This window comes from Athene noctua, chromosome 18 (genome assembly GCF_965140245.1).
Source record: "Athene noctua chromosome 18, bAthNoc1.hap1.1, whole genome shotgun sequence".
In the NCBI taxonomy this organism is placed as follows: domain Eukaryota; kingdom Metazoa; phylum Chordata; class Aves; order Strigiformes; family Strigidae; genus Athene; species Athene noctua.
Genome location: NC_134054.1, coordinates 7,596,051 through 7,615,574, shown reverse-complemented (window position 1 = coordinate 7,615,574; position 19,524 = coordinate 7,596,051). Strand labels below are relative to the sequence as shown.

General features: G+C 60.2%; 1 protein-coding gene across 4 annotated transcripts; it reads left to right on the top strand.

Moving 5' to 3' along the window:
* Positions 1-1,686: 1,686 nt before the first annotated feature.
* Positions 1,687-17,836, top strand: RAB37 (RAB37, member RAS oncogene family). 4 transcript variants are annotated; one of them, XM_074921817.1, is made up of 10 exons: positions 1,687-1,949; positions 7,524-7,634; positions 11,969-12,079; positions 14,134-14,175; positions 14,358-14,424; positions 14,511-14,563; positions 15,001-15,066; positions 15,848-15,904; positions 16,172-16,248; positions 16,362-17,836. In XM_074921817.1, exons 1-10 carry the CDS (start codon positions 1,890-1,892, stop codon positions 16,465-16,467), a joined length of 750 nt encoding a protein of 249 aa, XP_074777918.1. In that variant the 5' UTR covers positions 1,687-1,889; the 3' UTR covers positions 16,468-17,836. The 4 variants fall into 4 exon arrangements, with proteins under 4 accessions (XP_074777918.1, XP_074777919.1, XP_074777922.1 ...); XM_074921818.1 differs by lacking the exon at positions 11,969-12,079 and having other exon boundaries at positions 16,387-17,836; XM_074921821.1 differs by lacking the exon at positions 11,969-12,079.
* The last annotated feature ends 1,688 nt before the right edge of the window (positions 17,837-19,524 follow it).

Genomic DNA, 19,524 nt, shown 5'->3' with positions numbered 1-19,524 from the left:
GCCCCCCACGGGAGAGGTTTATCTAGCACCAGCACAGTGTGGGTGTCCAGGGCAGAGCTACACAGTGCCTGTGGCAGATCTGGGTCTCTGGGGTCTGTGTGACCCGGCAGGCAGCTTGAGCCGGGGCAGTGTCCTGCTCTGTGCGGGCGCTGGGCTAGGAGAAGGCTGAGCACACACTTGAGGCAGGTCAGCAAAAGGTCTCCATCCTCAAGGGGCCATTACAGCACTGGGACACCCCTGGAAAGGATTGTGCTGACACCCATGGGCTTTTTGCCAAGTTCTTGGTGTATTTAAGAGGACAGTGTTGCCTTGGCTTTGTTAAAGTCCCCCTGAGGTTTGCTGCTCTCATTTTCCTGGTGTGGAGTGTGTGCACTATGTTGAACCATGATTCTGGTCATGTCACTTGTAAATTTTCTGATCCAGACACTGTGGCTCCATGATATTACTTATTTTTGTGTTGTTGATTGTCTTCCAGTTCTTGAGACCAAAGGATGGTCTGGCTGCAGGATGGTCTGTGTCAGGTTTAGCTTCTTGGCCTCTGGCAAGCCTGAAATCCCCCTTCTCTCTGGGTTGTTTTTCATCTTTTCTGGTTGTTGTTGCCAAGACCGATCATCTGACCCAGCAGAACTGCCTCTGCTGTCAGAGGAAATAACGGACAGATATAATTAGCAATGTCAGGCCCAGGCAGTCAAACAGCAATCGGACGGGTGCAGATGGCTCTTGGAAGCATGGTCTGTTCCTCTGGCTTAGGGCCGTCTGCTGATCTGGAAGGAGGTAACGGGAGATTGAATGGAATCTCTCTTAAATAAACTTCTCAGTAAAGATTAATTTCTTTCCAGTCTAATTGACAACACCAGATTGCTCTGAAGGGGGTTGTAAAATAAAAGTATCTCAATGAGATATTGATTGTCACCTCCAGGTTTAGGCACAGATTCCTCCTATTTCTAAATACAATTTGTGCTTCACTCTAGGCAGGCTCCTAACTGGGCTCTGTAAATGCAGTGTATTTCCAAAGGGGAGGTGCTGGGGTAGCCAGGCTCAGGTTAACACCAGTTTTGCAGAGAAGTTGAAATGGCCTGGCTAGAACAAGCCCCTGCCCCTCCCGGGGGTGACACACCACTAAGCCTGGTGACCATGCAGGTCTGTGCTTCACCCCTGCCCGGGGACACCCAACAGCTGAATGGGCTGATGGCTGGAGGGGTGCTGGCCAGAGCACCCCGGGCGTGGGGCTCCCTGACGCAGGTGCCAGTGAGCCGGGTTTGGGGCATGGCTTGAGCAGCGCAGCAGGCCTGGCTTCGTGCTCTCGCCTCAGCAACTGCTCAGAGCTGGCAGCAAGAAACCTCTGCCCAGGGCTGCCTTCCAGCCCTGCCTGCCCGTGCCCTGTGGACACATCCCGCCGCGGAGGGAGGAAGGGCAGTGATTCCCGGTAGCGAGGGCAGGGAGCCCCGGGATCTGCAGAGCCGGAGTGGGGGCAACTGGCGGTGGGGGGAACTGTGTCACGGCGGATGGAGATTGGGGGTGCGAGGGCTGGAGTGGGACCAGCGGTTGTGTGGAAGCTGCCACGGGCCCTGCCTGAATGGAGGGGAGCCCCCACGGCCTCCCCGCCCCCGGGCGGGACCGGCCCCCCCCGCCCCTCCCTCCTCCCGGCGGGAAACCCTGCGAGCGGGGCGGGCGCGGCGGCGGCGAGGGGCCGGACACGGCTCTGCTGCCGGGCGGGGGCCCAGGCCGGGACTAACCGGGCCAGGCCGGGACTAACGGGGCCAGGCCAGGACTAGGGGGGCCGGCCCGAGCCGGGCGCTGTCCGCGGTGCTGAAGGCGGGGCGGGCGCTGTCCGCGGTGCTGCAGCGGCGGCCCGACACTCCCCCCCCGCCTCTCCATGCACCCCGGCCATGGAGGCCCGCGCCGCCGGCTCGGGGGGGGCTGGCTACAACGAAGCCCTGCTGCACAAGGTAGGGCGGGGGCAGCGGTGGTGCCCGGAGAGAGGGGGGACCGCGGAGGGGGCTGCAAAGTGGGGTGGTGGGCGGTGTGAGAGCAACTGCCAGGGCAGGGCGCCTGCTTGAACTTCCCCGGCAAACTCTGTCCCTCTCCCCTCCTCGCTCCGCTCCCCGCGGTGGGGTCCGTCAGTCACCCCCCATCCCGGCGGGGGGTTGCGGCTGCAGCTCTTTCCTTCCCCTGCTCCTTCTCCGCGGCGGCCGGGGCTGGGCAACCCCCGGGGCTCGGTCTCGGTCCCCGCCACCTCCTGGGGGACGGTGGGGAGGGAGGAGGCAGGATCGGGCGTGTTTGCAAAGCAAAGCGGGCAGGAGGGCTGGAAAGGGGCCAGCCCCGCGGCACAGCCCCCGTCAGCCGCTCCCACTGTCCTGTGCATGCTCCGGGGGGGTCGGGGGGAGCTGCACCGCGGGGCTCTGTTTGCCTAACCCAGCTTAAGGAGCCGGGATTTCTCTGCCATGAAATAGCTGTGTCCCAAGAGATGTCCATCCCTCCCCTCCTTGCTTTAAAATCCTTCTGCTGAGTCCCTGGAACTGCGTTTCATAACTCCACGTTGCATGGAGGGCGGCCGGGGCTGCTGCTGTGTCCGCAGGACCTGGGTGGTTCAGACTCTGCTGGAGCCAGGCTTTTGCTCCCTGCAACTCCAGGAGACAGAGAGGAGACGCTGATCTCTGCCAGATCCACCCATCACTTCTTGTTTCTGTCCTCACGCTGCTTTGCTGCAGTGCCCAGTGACTGTGCAGGGACCGGCCCCCCGAGGGAGCAGGGGAAAAGCAGGGGTAGGGCAGGGCAGGGGAAAGGGCTGGGCCTGTGTGGATCCCTCTTCACAAATCCCCGACTATTTTATGTCCTGCTCTACTCAGGGCAATGTGCCCAGCCCTTGATTAGCTAGAAAATATCAATTACTAGCAACTCATTTCTGTTGTACACGGAGTACGTAGGACATGCCTCCAGGGATGACTCAAGAAACTTTGATTCTTTGCAAAACCTTAACTCTCTCTTTGCCAGCAACGAGCTGCTGCAGCTAAGGAATGACATTGGTGGAAATGAGTCTCTGGGCAGAAGAGCTGCCCGGGCAAATAACCATCCCAGTCCCATGTTCTCTGCTGTTTTCCTTGGTATTTTGCTGCCACTCCCGGCTGGGTTGCTTGTCATGCAGAAACAAGCCTGCTCTTGCTCCAGGGATGTGAGGCAGCAAATACCTTGCTAGATCTTGTTTCTGAGCAAGGAATCACATTTCAGATGTGCTGCGAAACCCCAAGAGAGTTTTGCACTCTAGAGGCAAAGGTTAAGTGGTTTCTGGTTGGTGGCTAAACCCAGGCCAGGAGAGGAAACGAGCCAGGAGTAAATCAAAACAGGAACAGCAGAGATTTGTTCTGGGCTGTTCCAGAAAAATTTCACTTGGCACAAAATGTTGGATTCTTTCAGGTGATTTGACCCATTGCCAAATTGTTCTTCCTCCTGTAGTGTGCTTAGATCCATTTAGCTGGAACAAGCCCCAGGGGGAGAGAGATGTGCCCCTGGGCTGTTGTCGATCCAAGGTGCTAGCAGGGTGTTTGCAAACAGGGATCCCCTGTGTGATCTGAGCCAGCTTTTGTTTGATGTGCAGCCCTAGAGCTCATGTCTACATGGCTGAAAAACGGCGTCTGCCAGGGCAAGGGCCCAGCAGGGCTGGCAGAGGGCCCTGAGCTCTGGCTCGAGCCAGCGTAAGGGGCTTGGCCATGGTAAAACAGCGCCTGGGCAGGGTGGGGTCAGCCCTGAGGTGTCCCTGTGGCACAGGACAGCTCGAGGCAGCATCCAAGTTGCCCTGGAGCAGGGGAAGGCAGCACACTTCTGTATGTAGAGCAGGTAGAAATAAATCTCGGTAATGCATCCCTGAGAGACTGTGGCAGTGGGGTGGCAAGGGGCCAAAACCAGCTGTGGCTTTGCTCTCAGACCTCTCCCAGTGCCACGTCCTGGCTGAGCTCTGCAGGCAGCTGTGCTGGGGCGCACATACACAGTTGCCCCACTTTGTTGTGACAAATCCTGAGAGCAAAACTTTGGGTCTGGGGCTTCAACAGCACTCTGAGAGCAGCAGCAGAGCCTTTGGAGGGCACCTCTCCCCTCCCTGCATCCCCCCAGGACTAGGGTTTTACCCTGTCAGGCTCCCACCAGTTACATTTTAGCTCGGATTCAGCTACAACTTGCTAAAGCTCCAAAATAAACTGGGAAGATAACCTCAATCCACACACGCTATCCTAGATCTCCTCCCGCTTGGCTGGCACTGGAAATGCAGCAATTGCTTCTCTACGCTGCCTTGACAGCCGTGCAAAACCTCTCTTCCCTAGGCACATCGGACCAAAATATCTCCTCTGCTTGCTGGCTGCCAGCACGGGTAGGGGAGGTCTGAGCGGGTTTGCCCTCACTGCCCCATCGCTCTGCCTTGTCTCTGCAACCTACACTGAGCCAGCAATGATTTTGAAGAGAGGTGATTCGTCTAGATCTGAATTAGCCCCAAACCCCTAATTAGAGGTGTGAGGAGAGATATTTGCTCTTTCCCTAAGGCAGAGCTGTCAGACATGTCTGCTCGGTTTGGGGGGGGGAGGTGTGTGACAAGCTGTACCCGCTTTTCTGCTGGGGCTGTGGAGCAGGCGAGCTGTGGGGTGGTGAAGTGTGGCTACCTCTGCCCACACTGTGGAAATAATTCCCTGTAGCTGGAAACAAGAATCGCTCTGATTGTGCTGGGGCTCAGTTGTGGTGTCTTGGGACTGTCACCAAGCAGCTCTGCTGGTCTTGGCTAGGTTTCCTTCTTATTTTGTGTTTATTTTGTAGCCAGGAAGACCATGGTGTTTTCCACAGTGCTGTACCTCCACAGAGCCAGTGACATTTTCCTAAAGTCATTAGGAAAGTCTCTTGATTGATTCAGGCCAACTTTTACTATTATTATTATTAAGTCATGAAGCAATTCATGAGTTGCTCTATTATAAATCCCAATTAAATTATTGATAAAGGACTCTGCCTTTTATACATGTTCTCTGTAAATCCTGGGCTCTGAAGGCTTTCTGGTGCTCATTCGAGCCAGCTCTCCTCCCTCCATAATTAATGCCATTCTCTGCATTAACTGCTCCCAAAGACAATGCTGCAGGTTTCAGCTGGTCTTGTTGCACTTCCCAGCATCAGCATTTACCTGGGAATAGTGTGTAGTACTAAAGAATGCAAAACTGGGGTGCAGGAGCCCCACAGTAATGAACTCTGAGGGTGTTTTCCTATGCGGCTGCTCCAGGGCAGACCCTGCCCTCTGCATGGGGAATGTGTCTGAGACCCAGGGCAAAGCCAAGGGGGGCTTGGGCAGGGAAGTTCCCCCCAGCAAAAAGGGTGACCTGGCTCCTCTAATCCATGTGCAAGGGTTTTGCTCAGAGATTTCTGCTTCTCATCATCCCCACAGCTCCCATGCAGGGTCCCAGCCCATGGGGCTGCTCTGAATGTACGAGTGACCTGCAAACAGCCCGATGTCTAGTTAAGGAGGGCCCAGAAATCTCCAGCTGCAGACCTGGCCCCATACCACTGCCTCTCACCCTGCAGAGGTGCAGGGCTCCCTCCTGCCAACAGCTCTACTTGGTAGGTCAGGGTTTTCCCAGGAGATGTTTGGGGTTTGGGATATTTTTTCTGAGAGAAAACGCTGATTCACTGAAACAAGTGCTTCAATGAAGCTTATCAGGCTCCAGGAAGGTTGTGGTGAGGTGATTTATGCAAGGCAGAATGATGGTCTTCTGCCAGTCCATGCTCCTGCTTTGGCTGTGATCCTCAAGCTCCTTGGCTTTTGGTTTCAGCCCACCCCTTCGGGGTCTGTGGGGTGGTAGGAATCCACAGTGCTGGGTGTTGTGGCATGTGCCCGGTGGCTGGATCCCCCACAGCCTCCTGAGACATGATCAGGTCTTGATCTGACAAAGCTCTTTGAGCACTTGGTTAAACATGTTCCTCACCTGTCCTGCACTTCACAAGGGGGGTACACACCGTGCCTGAAGTGGTGCCAGGCTGGGTTTCACCCCGGGGCCCCTCGGAGCAAGGGAGGTGATGCAGGGATGGGACCGGCCACATGTGGAGGCTCCCCTGGCTGTCAGGAAGATGCTGAAGCAACAGCTCCCACTTGGCAAGTGAAGAGTGACCTTCATGATGTCACCCCTGGGTGGGGACAAAGGGCTGAGGTGCCCTGAGACAGAGCAGGGCTGCTGGAGCTGCGTGGGACTAAACACAAATCAAGGGGGGAAATAACAGATGCAGCGAAGTGTGGCAAAGACAGAGACAGAGAGTGGGGAGGTGCAGTCCCAGCACCTTGCCAGCTCAGCTCTGCAGCCTCGGGGGTGACAGGGGACCGGTGACAGGGGGAACACTGCCCCTGGGCCGGCTCAGCACTTGCCAGGGCTGTAGCTACAGGAACATCCATGTCTGGAAGGACAGAGCCAAAACCACTTGTGAGCAAGAAGCCAGTTAGCAGAGTGTTTATTTGAATTTGTGTCCGTGTGAAAGGGTTGAAAGTGCCTCGGTTTCCTGAAAGGATGGAAATGTTTGCGCCAGTGGCTTTGCAAACAAAACCCAGATACGGGCAGAGAGGGGAGGGAGGGGTTTGCATTTGCACTGTTGGTCTGCCTTAGGCTGAGGATTTGGAAGAACACGGGCAGGGGCAGAAGGGAGGACGAGCTCCCCAGGGGTGCGGTGTGGGTAGCAGGACCACGGGCTGGCAACTTGGGAGCTGCTTGGGAGGTGATGGCAGTGCCCCAGCTCTGACACCTTCACAGCTCCCTTGTCCCTTCTGCTCGGGGACCTGAGGGTCTGCAGGGGTTCCCTGACTTCACACCCAGCACCCTGCTGCGTGGGGAGCGCTGCAGGTCCACGGTGTTAATGCAGCATGAAGACAGCCCGGTGCCCCGGGGAGGCTGCGTGGCAGTGGGTGTGTGCAGCAGCTGTGGGATATGCTCTCTTTACTAAACACTTTTGGACTTAATCCAGCGCCGCCGAAGTCCTCCCAAAGAGGTTTTCCACCAGGGCTGTGCGAGCCAATGCTGCCTCTGCCTGGCCACTTCTCCAGCCGGGGCAGGAGCATCTCTCCTGCTCGAGCTCCGTGACAGGCTGTGCTTTGCTTTCTCTTCCTCCTCTCTGCACTCCGTGAGGGCACAGTGGGGCTCATGCCTGAAGCTCAGCCCAGGGCACATTTAATTTATTACAAACTTGGTCAGAGGGGTGGAAATCCCTCCCTGGGCAGGTGGCAGGACCAAAGGTGACAGCAAAGAGCAGGAGAGTGGCACTGGCATCCAGCAGCCTGTGGGGACAATCTGTTGCCAAGCAGGGCTGTGCAGGGGGGGCTGCCATGGGGCTCCCTCGGGGCCCACAGCTCCACTGTGATCTGGGGCTGGGCTGATCCCTCCTGATCCTTCTGTGTTCACTGCTGTATCCCCCCCACACCCCCTCCCCAAACTCCCAGCCCTGGCTGCACGCCGTGCCTGCAGGTTCGGACATTGCCTTCTCCTGCGTGCTGACACCTCTTTACTGGGTCTTTGCAGACGATCCTGGTCGGAGACAGTGGCGTGGGGAAGACGTCTCTGCTGGTCCAGTTTGACCAGGGCAAGTTCATTCCTGGCTCCTTCTCTGCTACCGTGGGCATTGGGTTTACGGTAAGAGCTCAGTCCCTGGTCCCTGGGCTGTGCAACCTTGCTCACCCTTGGGGGAGCAGTTTTATTTGGGTAATCATAGTCGATGATCCTATGATTCCAAGTGATGCTAAACACAAAGAATTGGAAGAATTTGCTTTGATGCTGCTGGATGAGGGGCCCGGTGTGTCTGTGTTCTTGCCAGCAAGCTGGGAGCAGGCACACTTTGGGCTGCTGGGGGAGATGGAGGATGGATGAGGCTTGACATCACAAACCCTGAGGGGGGCTGTGCCTGAGCACAGCCTTTTGCATCCCACCTGGAAAGCCGCCTTTGGAGTGGCCCTGCTCTCCCAGGGAGCAGTCAGTTTGTGTCCTACCTGGGTGGCCCCAGGACCTCATATTAAGTCAGGCAGACAGCAGCAGCGTTGGGGAAAAGCACTCGGCCGCCATTCAGTGCTATTTGCGGAACTGCCATGGAGCCGGTGAGTGGCTCTGACACATGTGTCCCCTCTCCCGCGGAGCCCGGGACAGAGACAGCACTTGGGACCTCACCACACAGCCAGACCAGCATCCTTCCAGCACCATGGCAAGGCTGGGGCTCAGCAAGAGGCTGTACCCCATGGGGGGGATATTATTCATGGGGATTTTCTCTCTAGTTCAGGCCAAGGAAGCAGGGAAACGTGGTACCAGCAGGGGGGTCTGGGGCCAAGCAGCTCAGGGGCTGACACCCAAGGGTGCCCCTGCAGGCAGTACCAAGCCCTGGGCAGGCAGAGGAGGCTGAGCAATGCTTTTGACCTTTACCAGCTCCTGGCTGCCTCATTTCTTCTGCAGCAAACATCAGTGTGCGGAGGTGACGCTCAGCCAGGCATTTTTTCTGCCCAGACAGCTCCATGAGCACCAGTACAGTTTGCTGTATCCTTCCAGCCCCACTCCCCAGTAAGGTGCCAGGGAGTTCAGCCACTTCTGGGAGCTCTGAGAGCCTTCAGCTCTGGGACTTCCCTGCCCAAAGAGCATCTAGAAACTATAAACCCCCCCCTGCTGGGTCTCAGTGCAGTTATGGGACTGGAAATACAGGTTCGCTTTCCCGAGGGGCAGAGCAAGGCTTGGCTGGAGCAGGAGCAGCAGCCAGGGAGGGCGCGGAGGCGGGTGCCATTGCAGAGGGCATCTCTGCCATCGGACCTCCCGCGGCCACACGTGGCCTTTGCCCGTAGCGTGGCGAGGGCACGGCTCTGCACGGGAGCCCTGCACACCCAGGTCCCAGCGGCGTGCGTGGGGCTGGGGGGTTTGCACCGAGATGAGCCCTGGCATGGGGGGGATGGCCTGGGTGTCCTGGGCAAAATAAATCAGAGGGGGTTGAAGGCTCCTGTCCGTGGAGTGGTGCCTGGAAGCGTGAAGACTCCGGACAGCCACAGCGCACAGACCTGGATGGGGTTTCACAGGGTGAGTTTTTGGGTAACGCAACACTCCTGGCTCTCCCCCAAGACTTCTGCATTCCCACGCTTGGGCTTTTCCCAAATGAAGCGCGCTACGAGCCAGGCCCCAAGGGCCGCTGTAGGAAGCTGGGGGCTGTGAGCAGCCGGGGGGAGCGGGAGCCCCGGCAGCTGTCCCGGCCAAGACACAGGCGCCGCGGAACCGGCTCACGGCAGCGCGTGGCTTCCGGCTAACGGCCGCGGCTTCTGGTTTCCTCCCGGCTTCGCTGTGTCTTGGTGCTAACCCGGGGCCGGCTCAGCAGCTGTCGGGGCAGCAGCAGATGGGCCAAAGCCCCCACTCTTGGGTGGGTTGGGAGTGGGGGCTGCCGTCCCCACCGACCCGGTGTGGTGGGGGGTGACCGGGGTGTCCATCCCTGCACCCCGTCGGGGACAGGGGGGCTGTTCATTTTTGGGGTCAGAGGTTCCTCCTCTCCCGATCCATGTGCCCGGAGGGACGCGTCACGGCTCTGCCCGCCATCCCGTGCTGCCGAGCCCTAGCACCCCAGGGGCCTCGGTGCGGGGGGGCAGGGGGGCAGGTTTCCAGCCTTGAGCCTCCTCTTTCTCATCCCGGGGCCAGGCCTGGCAGGGAGGCAGCCGGGGTGCAGCCTTGGGGGTGGCATTGGCCGGGGAGGAGGAGGAAGAGGAGGAGGAAGGCGGGCCGGGTGGGGCCCGCTGGCCCCGCGGCGCTGGGGCTCGGCGGCTCCGCTCGGACGCAGCATGAGCGGCCCCGGCGGGGCGGCGGGGAGCGGGACCCCCGCGGCGGGGAGCGGGGACACTCCGGCGGGGAGCGGGGACCCCCCGGCGCTGTCCCGGGACTACGAGCTGGCCGGCAAGGTGGGAGGCGGAGCGGGGTGCGGAGAGGGGGGGAGCAGGGATGGATCCCCCAAGCCCTGCCGGGGGTGGAGGTTGGGGCTCGCCCCCCAGCTCGGGGGACACCGGGAGGGGTCCAGGGAGGGTCCCGGGGGCCACCCGCTTCCTCCGCTGCCGCGATGACGCCCAGGAAGCGCCTGCGGGCCGGGGAAGGGGAAGGAGGTGGCGGCCCCAGCTGAGCTCCTCCAGCCCTGCCCGCCCCTGCGCCGAGGGGGGGGTCCCAGATCTAGCAAATGTGGGGATGGGGTCCTCCCACCGGGAGGTAGAGATAGGGGGTCGCTGCCCCGGGGGCGGGGGGAGGGCTGTGCCCCGGGCGTGTCCCTGCCCTGAGGTGGCGATGGGGGTCCCGGCCCCGCTGGCCCAGCCGCAGAAATGGGGCTTTTGGGGCTTTCGGCTTGGTGGGCAGTGGGACTCCCCGGGGGGGGGTGGGACCGAGGACACGCACGGCCGAACTCTGCCCTCTGACAGCCCGTCCTGCCCTTCTCCGGGCACGGGGGCTCCTGCCAGCCAGGGCAGCGGTGCCCCCCCGCGAACCAGGGCAGGGGGAGCCGGACCCCATCCAGCCCATCGCTGCATCCCGAGGGCACCGGGGAGGGGAGCAGCGTGTGTGCCCCAGAGCCGAGCCAGCCCAGGGCCCCGCACCCACCCCGCAGCCCCTGCCCTGCCAACACCCCCACACCCCTGCCGGGGTGGGGACCCTCCTCCCCGAGAGCACCCTTCTTTCCCAGCCCAGCTCGGCCGAAGGTCACCCCGCAGAAGCACCCTCCTCTTCCCGGCGGCAGAGGGGAGGCTCAGGGCCGAGGAGCCTTTTACTCGAAAAATTTAATACACAGCCCCAGGAGGAGCCCAGCACCCATGGGACCAGCCCTGAGACCTCCCCCTACCTTGCTGATCTAGCTCACAAAGTGGTCCTGAGTGCTGCCACCTTCCCTAAACCGCTTTTATTCCTTTGCCTTTATCCTCCCAGCTCTGACTCCTTTCAGTGGAGGGTGATTTTTGTGTTGGAGGGAGGAAATCAGTTGCCAACCTCATCCAAAGCAAGGTGAAGGCAGAACTGAGGGGTGTTTCCAGCTGCCCTCCAGCCTGGGCTGGGTAGGGGTGTCCAGGGGAAGGACTTGAGCAGCCAAGTGACCTGTCGGGGGGCAGAGCACTTCCAGCCCCCAGTTCTGGCTGTGCTGGCCCCCAGGGCATTTTCTGTGCCATCCCTGTGGCAGGTGGCCACAGCTCACGGTGTTTGCCCAGCCCAGGGGCAGTGGGGCTGAGTGGGTTTGCTTTGCAGGCTCCAGCATCCCCGCAGGGTGGGTTTGTGGGGATGGACCTTCTTGCTGGAGTCCTGCTCGCTGCCAGTTTTAAGCAGGGGATATATGTAGTCAGCATCAGGTTAATTATTGCTGGGCAGGAAAGGGCTGCTGCCGACGAGCAGGGAGGAGAGAAGGCGTCGGGGTGTCGGGTAAGGCAGTGCTTAGCGAGACCAGCATCAGTTCTGGCTGCTGCCTGCCCGGGTCCAGCCATGCCAGAGTGGTTGGGGAGCCCAGGCTGAGCCTGTTTGCTTAGCAGGAGGGGAAAAGGCACCGTGTTTGTTTTGGTGTCTGTGGCAGTCCCGGACATGGTGGCGTTTGCCCAAGCCATGCATCAGCCCTGGGGCTGGGCACGCCCGGGCTGGGGGTGGACGTGGCTCCACGTGTTGAGTAGCTGCTGCCGGTTCTGAAGCCTCCTGGGTTAGGAGACAGCCAGGGGCTGGCCAGGAGACATCTCTTCTTGCTGCTGTACCTGTCTTCCTGCCAGCTCTCCTCTTCTGCTCTCCCCTTCTTCGGTGGCTGGGGGCTGCTCTGCTGCCCTGGGGCACTGCTTGGCCACACTCTCGGGGGTCCCATCCCTCCCCCAGATCTCACAAGGGTCCCCAGACCCAGCAGGACCAGCCCTGGGGAAAGAAATGGAGGGACACAAGGGACTGGGGGGGCTCAGCACCGCTGCCCCCTCCCCAACCTGCTGACGCCTCTCCCTGCGCCCATCTTGCAGGTGATGTTACTTGGAGACTCGGGCGTGGGGAAAACCTGTTTCCTGCTCCAGTTCAAAGACGGGGCCTTTCTCTCCGGGACGTTCATAGCCACCGTGGGCATAGATTTCCGGGTGAGACCACCATGGCTGCCACCCCCTCGCCTCCCCAGACCCACACCTCAGCCAGGATGGGGCACTGAAAAGGGGAGACAGGGGGGTTTCCAGCCTCTACATCCCACATAATGTACCAACTGGCAGCAAGTGCTTGCTGAAACCCTTCCAACTCTCCCCGGGAGAGCAGTAACAGACAGAAGAACCCACTGAGAGCAGCACTCTTGTCTTTAAATCAGCAAAAAGCCTCAATTTAGCCTATCCCAGCTGGGTGCGTGGGCTGGGGGTGTGCAGTGGGTGGCTGGCATGCTCCACTGGCCAGGCTGAGGCCAGTGGTTTTGGGGAGACAAACACTGGTTGCTGTAATTTTGTGCCTTGAAAGGGCTGAAGTGGGCTGCCGAGGAGTTATTTAGGTCACTGGATCCCATTTAAACTCTCCCGCTGCTCTCTCTTCACCAAATTCCAGGTACGGGGTCTCTCAGGGGGGCCGGCAGAGCTGTTTGCAGCACAGGGTAGAGCAGTGTTTCAGCAGGCTGGAAGTCACGGGGGGGTGTCCCCGGTCTGGACTCAGCCCACAACTGCCGACACGTGTCATGTGCGGTTGGCGCTTCCTCTGCCTCCGCAGATACTCTGGTTTTGTGCTGCCTTTGCTACCCGGGCTGCTCTTGGCTTGAAGGGGGAACTGGGGGGTTGGTAAGCAGGGGCTGGGGAGAGAGCCATGGGCTCGCTTTGGAGGGGTCTCGTGGCCTATCCTTCCAATAAAGTCATGAGAAAAGGAAAATCTGCCGTGTCCCACTGCTGGGCTCAGCACTGTTGGCCCCAGGGGTGTTGCCAGCTCGTAGGTACCTGCTCTGCTCCATGCAGGCATCCCCTCCAGCAGCTCATGCCTTGCTGCTGGTTGGTGATTTCCAGCATCTCCTAGGGCACATTTTTTGTTTTATTCAGCCCATTTTTTCAACTTTTATCATCTCCACATGAACTGAATTTCCATTTCAAACAATTCCAGGCAACCAAATTATTTATAGGGGTCTTCTCCTTCCAGAATCATCCCTCCAAGTACACTTCTTTAAGAGTCTTAAAATAGCCCTTTGGTAAATCCTGCTTTTCTTTTCTTGGGCCTCTGGAGAGAAGTCCCTGCACTTCTAAGTTGGGTACAGTGATTGCTTAAGCCCCAATAATTGTCTTCCCTGCTCATTTACAAATGCTGCTTCCCTTCCCCAGCCCCAGCCCAGCTGCAGGCTTGAGCGGCCCTGATGCGTGGCTGCAAACTGTCCTGACCTGGGAGATTTCATCCTGCCGTGCTGGATAAAGCTGCATGCGACCCCCCTAACTCAGTGTGTGCAACCACCTTTAAGGGCCAAGCAAGGCTCCCCCCCAGCAAGAACACCCCAGCATCGCCCACTGAGCATCCCCAGGCAGCTCATAGCATCCGAAGGCATTAAATTGCTGGAAGGAGCCCAAATTTATAGTGCAGGGGTGGTTCCTTCAGCACATGGAGCAGAGGAATCCTGGTAGAAGGGTCAGGGCTTAATAGTGGGCAGACGTTACAAAAGCACACCAAGATGTTATTAATAAATGTACATTTGCATGTAGTTCATGCAAGATCTCTCCAGTTCCCCAGCTCTGATGAATTTCCCCTGGCCATCTGGGCTGGGGCCACTGCAAGCCCAGGGCTACCCAGCAGGAGCCAGAGCGGGTTGGCATCCCTGGGCCTTGCGGGGCAGCCTGCATCGTTAGCCAGCTCATTAAGGGGCTCGGGAGCCACAGGACAGGGGCACTGACTGTAGGAGATGAGCGAAGCACTGGGTCCAAAGCAGGCTGGGATCTTGCTGTCCTGTCTCTGTCAGGGCCTGATTCTGCCCTTTCCCACCCTGGCATGAGGGGATGCTGCTCTGGGATGTCTCTGTAGCTGCCACGTGGCGTCACAGCCCCCCAGCAGGACCAGGGTTTGTAGCAGTGAGGCTTCACTGTCCAGCCCCATGGACAGCCTGGCTTCATCCTGCTGGCCAGGGGAGAGTGGCTGAGGGGCTGGGACATGGCCAACTCCACACTGGGGTTCTTCTTCTCTTTTGCAGAACAAAGTGGTGGCTGTGGATGGTGTGAAGGTGAAGTTGCAGGTGAGCTTTGGGAGGGGGTGAACAATTCCCAGACAGATTGCTGGAAACCTGCCCCCCCCCCCCCCCCCCCCCCCCCCCCCCCCGGCTGAGTGTGGTGGTCCGGCAGGGCCAGGAGCCACAGAGGCATCCCCAGCTGGGGGGGGTTTCCCCTCCCCGCTCTCACCAGGGCGGCTTCTCGGCAGATCTGGGACACAGCAGGACAGGAGCGTTTCCGCAGCGTCACTCATGCCTACTACAGGGATGCCCAAGGTGGGTTTGGGGTCTGGTGGAGATGGGGGACACCAGCCAGAGCACATCCCTGCAGCGGGGCAATGCCTCTGCCTCTTCCCTTCCAGCCCTGCTCCTGCTCTATGATATCACCAGCAAGATGTCCTTTGACAACATCCGCGTGAGTCCCCTCCATGGATCAGGAACATGTTTCTCCCCAGGGATTGGGGTTGTGGGTGCCCTGCGTGGCTTGCTGGGTGTTTGGGGCAGTTTGGAGCCTGTTTTACACATAAGCACTGGCTGGTTTGGCCAGACCCAGCCAGCTGGGAGCTCGTCCCCGAGGCACCTGGCTGGGTGCTGCATGGCTGGGTGAGTTTTGTTTAGGGACACGGTAAATGGCTGGGGGGCGAAAACGCGGTTTGGGATGGATGTGAACCATGGGTAGGCTTGGGTCGTGGCCAGGAGACAGGGCGTTTTCAGGACTGTTCAGCTGTGATGCTGGAATGGTTCCCATGCCAAAAAAACCCTCGTTTTCCCCATCGTCATGGCGGGGTGTGAGGGCTGAGAGGGGAGGGATGGGGGTACCGCTCACCCCAACACAGCCCCACTGCCTCGCAGGCCTGGCTGACAGAGATCCACGAGTATGCCCAGAAGGACGTGGTCATCATGCTGCTGGGTAATAAGGTGAGTGCAGGGTCCCCTGTCACACCGCGGTTTGCTGTGCTGTGCTGTGCCATGCTGTGCTGAGCCGAGCTATGCCGTGCCAATCCGGGCCGTGCCCTGTGGCTGTGGAGGGATGGGGCTCGGTGGGCGCTCTGCCTGCTGGCTGGGTGCATCCTGCCTACACCCCCCGCCTGGCTCTGCTGCTTTCTGGGCTCAGCCAGGGCCAGAGGTGACCCCAGAGGTTTGGGGGGGTCGGAGGGGGGGCCCGGTGTTCCTGCTAGCCAGTGGGGGGCAGCACAAGGCTAAGGCTCTGGGTGTGGGATGCTGCTGGGTATGGGATGCCCACCCAGGTCCTGGATGCACCCCCAGATCCCAGGTAGCCCCAAGTCCCAGATGCCCAACCAGGTCCCAGATTCTCTCTGCGGGTCCTAGATGCTGCCAGGTGCCTAATACCTGACTAGGTACAGGATTTTCCTCAGGGACTGAATGCCCCCTGAATCCTGGGTGATGCTGGGTACCCGGTGCCCAGCAGGACACCAGAAGTCCCGCTGGGTCCTGGGTACCCCCAGTACTGGGTGCTGCCTCAGGTCTCCAGGTCCCAGATGCCCCCCCACATCCTTGATGCCACCAGGTCCCAGATGCTCAACGGGTCCCAATTCTCCTCTGGGCACTGAATGTTCCTGGGTCCCTGGCACCCCCAGTTCCTGGCAGGCCCCTGCACACCCCACTCTGCCTGCTTGCCAGATGCCCGCAGGGTGCCAGCTGGCCCTGGTACACAGTGACGCTTTCCTTCCCTCGGCAGGCCGACGTGAGCAGTGAGAGGGCTGTGAGGACAGAGGATGGAGCATCGCTGGCCAGGGTGAGCCATGCCAGGGTCTAACCCGGCTGAAGCCCCCCCAGATAATTGCATGTTGCTCAGGGTCCCCACGTGGCCGTGCCATCCCCTCTGACGGGTGCCCAGACCTGCCTGGCTCTAGCACAGGCAGCGTGGCAGCCACTTGCACAAGAAAACCTAGAGCAAGGCAGGGAGGGGATGGCACCTTGTCCCCAAGCCAGGGGACAGGGATGATTTGGAGGGGCAGGAGAGCATTTCAGCACCGCTGACGGGGTCGTGCTGCCCTTGCAGGAGTACGGGGTGCCTTTCATGGAGACGAGCGCCAAGACGGGCATGAACGTGGAGCTGGCTTTCCTGGCCATTGCCAAGTGAGTACCTGGGGACCAGGGGAGCGGCAAGGGAGGTGTCCCCTGCAGACTCACCACCTCCCACACCCACACTGGAGCGGGTGAGTGGCGGTAACGTGGCCCCACCACCCCAGGGAGCTGAAGCAGCGTGCGGTGCAGCCGCCAGACGAACCCCGCTTCCAGATCCACGACTACATCGAGTCGCAGAAGAAGAAACCCAGCTGCTGTGCTTTCGCCTGAGAGCGGTGGGGAGGAGCCGGCAGCTCCGGGGGTGCAGGCAGGCGGGAGGCAGAGCAGGGGCCCAATCCTGCTCTCAAGCACTGAGGGACCCAGGCTCTGACAAGCCAAGCATGGACAGGACAATGCACAAGAAGAGCCATCGCCCCCGGGCCGGATCCTGCTGCCCTGTGGGGCAATGCCTGGAGCTCACTGTGTGCCCCCGGCAAAAAACTGTGGTGTGATGAATGCCAGCCTGGCCAGTGAGCCACGGGGACGCCTCCATCACCCAAGCAGGATGCAGGATACGGCCTCGCACTGAGGGGTCCCTTGGAGCAGCTGGAGGGGCCATGTGTGTGCCACGGATGAGCCCCCATGCAGCCCCTGGCCCTCTCCTCCCCTGCAGCCATCCCTGCTCTTGGTGCTGCTCTCATCTGGCTGAAAGGGCCTGATCATACCCCTGGTGCTGCCGGGCTCTGACTTCCTTCCAGTGACCCTCAGCTCTGCCCCCCAAGCTGCCCCATGCCCGGGTGCGGCTAGTGCCCACCCTCGGCAGTGGCTCCTCACTGCTGTGGTTGCTGCTGTTGGCTTTTATCCTCCTGCCACCACGAAGGCAGTGATGTCCCCATTGTGTCCCGGTTCTGCTGGAGGGAAGGGCCAGGGTGGGGAAGCGTCCAGCCAAGCCTGCTCCCTGCCTGTGCAGCTGGTGTGAGAAATAAATCTCCCCTGGGAGCAGTCTAGCAATGTTTGGGGCACTTCTAGTACACATGGCAATTTGGAAAAACCTAATTTCCCTACTCTTGTGGCCACAGGATTAGACACTTTTTTGTTTTTAATGAGAAAAACCTTTTCCTTTTAAATCCAGACAAAACCATCTCTGGCCTCACGCAGGCTGGATTTGGTGGGGTGGAGGTGCCCACAGTGGCCTGGAGCTGGGTTTCCCTCCCATCACTGTATGTGTAATACAACTTTCTTCCTGCCACTGGCAAATAGCAGCTGAAACCCACTCTCTGGAGAGGAGATGCCTGAGATGCTTCAAACACTGCTACGTTGGGCACTGGCAGGGTGCAAGGCTTGGGCCCCACATTGCTGCATGTCCCCGGTGCTCAGCCTGGCCCTGCCAACCCCTCCAGCACGCTGCCAGCTCCCCTGAGCACTACCTGGGGTGGTGAGATGATGAATATTTGGTCATGGAGCTGAAGAACTGATGCAAAGGGCAGCTGTGGGAGGGCATGGCACTGCTGCACGTAGGAGTCGAGGACTGTCTGGCACATCCATCCCTGCCAGCATCTTGCCTGGCCCTGTGCCCGAGCTGCTCACCTCTCACCTGCCCCCGTGCCTCCTTCACCTCTGCTCTGCTCCCGGGTCTCTCTTTGCAAGTCTACAGATTAAAGCTGGGTATTTTTGAAGCTTTGCATCTGCCTGTTTTTTTTACTGCGTGAGAAATCCCTGCCCTAGGTCTGCAACGTGGGAGGCTGCTGCACCCAGGCGCTGCAGAGTGGCAGGGCTGGGGGGGAGGGGGGGGCTGGGAGCAGCCATGGGGAGGGGGAAGCATTCGTGGCCCCTTCTTCCACGCCGGGGCTTTCGCTGCACATTTCAGACAGTCCAAAGGTGAGAGGGGAAGAGTAAACATGGCCTGTTAAATTAAAACCAACCTCCTCCCCTGCTGTTCTCATGGTGCGGAGTCCAGCATTCCCCAAATAACTCCGTCTTCCCACCAATGGCATTGCTGCTGCTGCTTGGCTGATGTCTGCAAAAAATGCTGGATGGCTTCAACACAAACAGACGTTGGCTCTTTTCTGATTTCCCCCCTCTGGCCTGAGCTCCCTTAACGTCACGCTGTGCTGTGAAGGGCCCTGGCAGGAGGAGGCAGCTGGGGTGCGATGGTGCTGCCTGTGCCCTGCCATCCCGCAGGCGCTGCCAAACCCAAAAGCAGCTCTGGCCGTTTCATTTCCTGCTGCCTTTTTTCCTTATCGCGGTCCCGTGCTCAAACCAGCTGTCTTGGAGCTGGGTTTTGTTTCCTGACTTAGGGCAGCGTTCGCAAAAGGTGTCCCCCCCTGGCTTCCCCTTGAACTCACAGACTCAGGGGGGCCGTGCTGCTCACAACCTCCTTGTCGAGGAGAGGGCTGTTGATGCCACAGGCGAGGGACACCCCCCCACCCCTCCACCCCCATTCTGGGGCCGTACCACGACACGCTTGCCCTGGTTTTCCTCTCCACAGGCATCTGCCGCCGGCCGCCGTGGGATTCCTCTCTGCCGCCTTTCTCAGGGCCGAGCGGCCGTGGGCGAATGCTCAGCCGAGTGGAGGAAACAAATGAGCCCACCCTCAGCTCCCAGCTCGGCCCCACGAAGCTGGAGCTCGGCCACCCCCCAGCACACGGGGGGTTTCTCGGCCAGGGGTTGGGTGCAGAGCCGCCCGCGAGGGACGTGTCCTGGGCACGCCGCAGAACCTCCTCGCTCGCCCGGCTGCAGCACAGTTAAACGGGACCCCGGCTGCCCTGGGGACCTTTGGCCAGCCTGAACTTCAGCTGGGCCTTGGAGCCCGGCAGCGAGAGACACCGACAGCACCTCCATGGCACCCTGCCTGGGACAAGCCAGGGGCCAGTGGCCAGCTCTGCCTGGCACCAGCAGCCCGGCTGCGGCGCCAGCGCGGCCCAGGCTTGCTGACCCAAAGCCCAGGATCTCACACTCCCATAACCCCCTGCAGCCATTTTGGCTTCCTGGGCCCGAGCAGAGCCCATGGGGCTGGGACAGAGCAAATCCCCCCAGGGTTTCCCCCATCTGCCCACCCCCGGGTTCCCAGCTCCGGGGTGCCGGTGGGGGGCCGGGGGGGGCTGTCCGGAGGTGCAGGGCTGCTCTCTCATCTCTGCCGCACAGGGGGTTACCAGCGAGCGCGGCCTCCCGGGCCGCTTTCCCACGCAGTTTCGGTTTGGGGTTTTTATTTCGCTCTTGAAGCTTTGAACAACCCTCCAGCCCGGGGCGGCAGCGGGAGCGGCGTCTGGGGAGGGGGAGGACGTGCCCCGAGGGGCCGAGGTGTGCCGGTCCGGACGAGACCCCCCCGGCGGGGCGGGGAGCGCTGCG

Coding starts and splice junctions, on each gene's coding strand:
- RAB37 (XM_074921817.1), top strand. CDS start 1,890: ATGGAGGCCCGCGCCGCCGGCTCGGGGGGGGCTGGCTACAACGAAGCC. Junction 7,635..11,968: donor CCGTGGGCATTGGGTTTACG/GTAAGAGCTCAG, acceptor CCCATCTTGCAG/GTGATGTTACTTGGAGACTC. Junction 12,080..14,133: donor CCGTGGGCATAGATTTCCGG/GTGAGACCACCA, acceptor TCTCTTTTGCAG/AACAAAGTGGTGGCTGTGGA.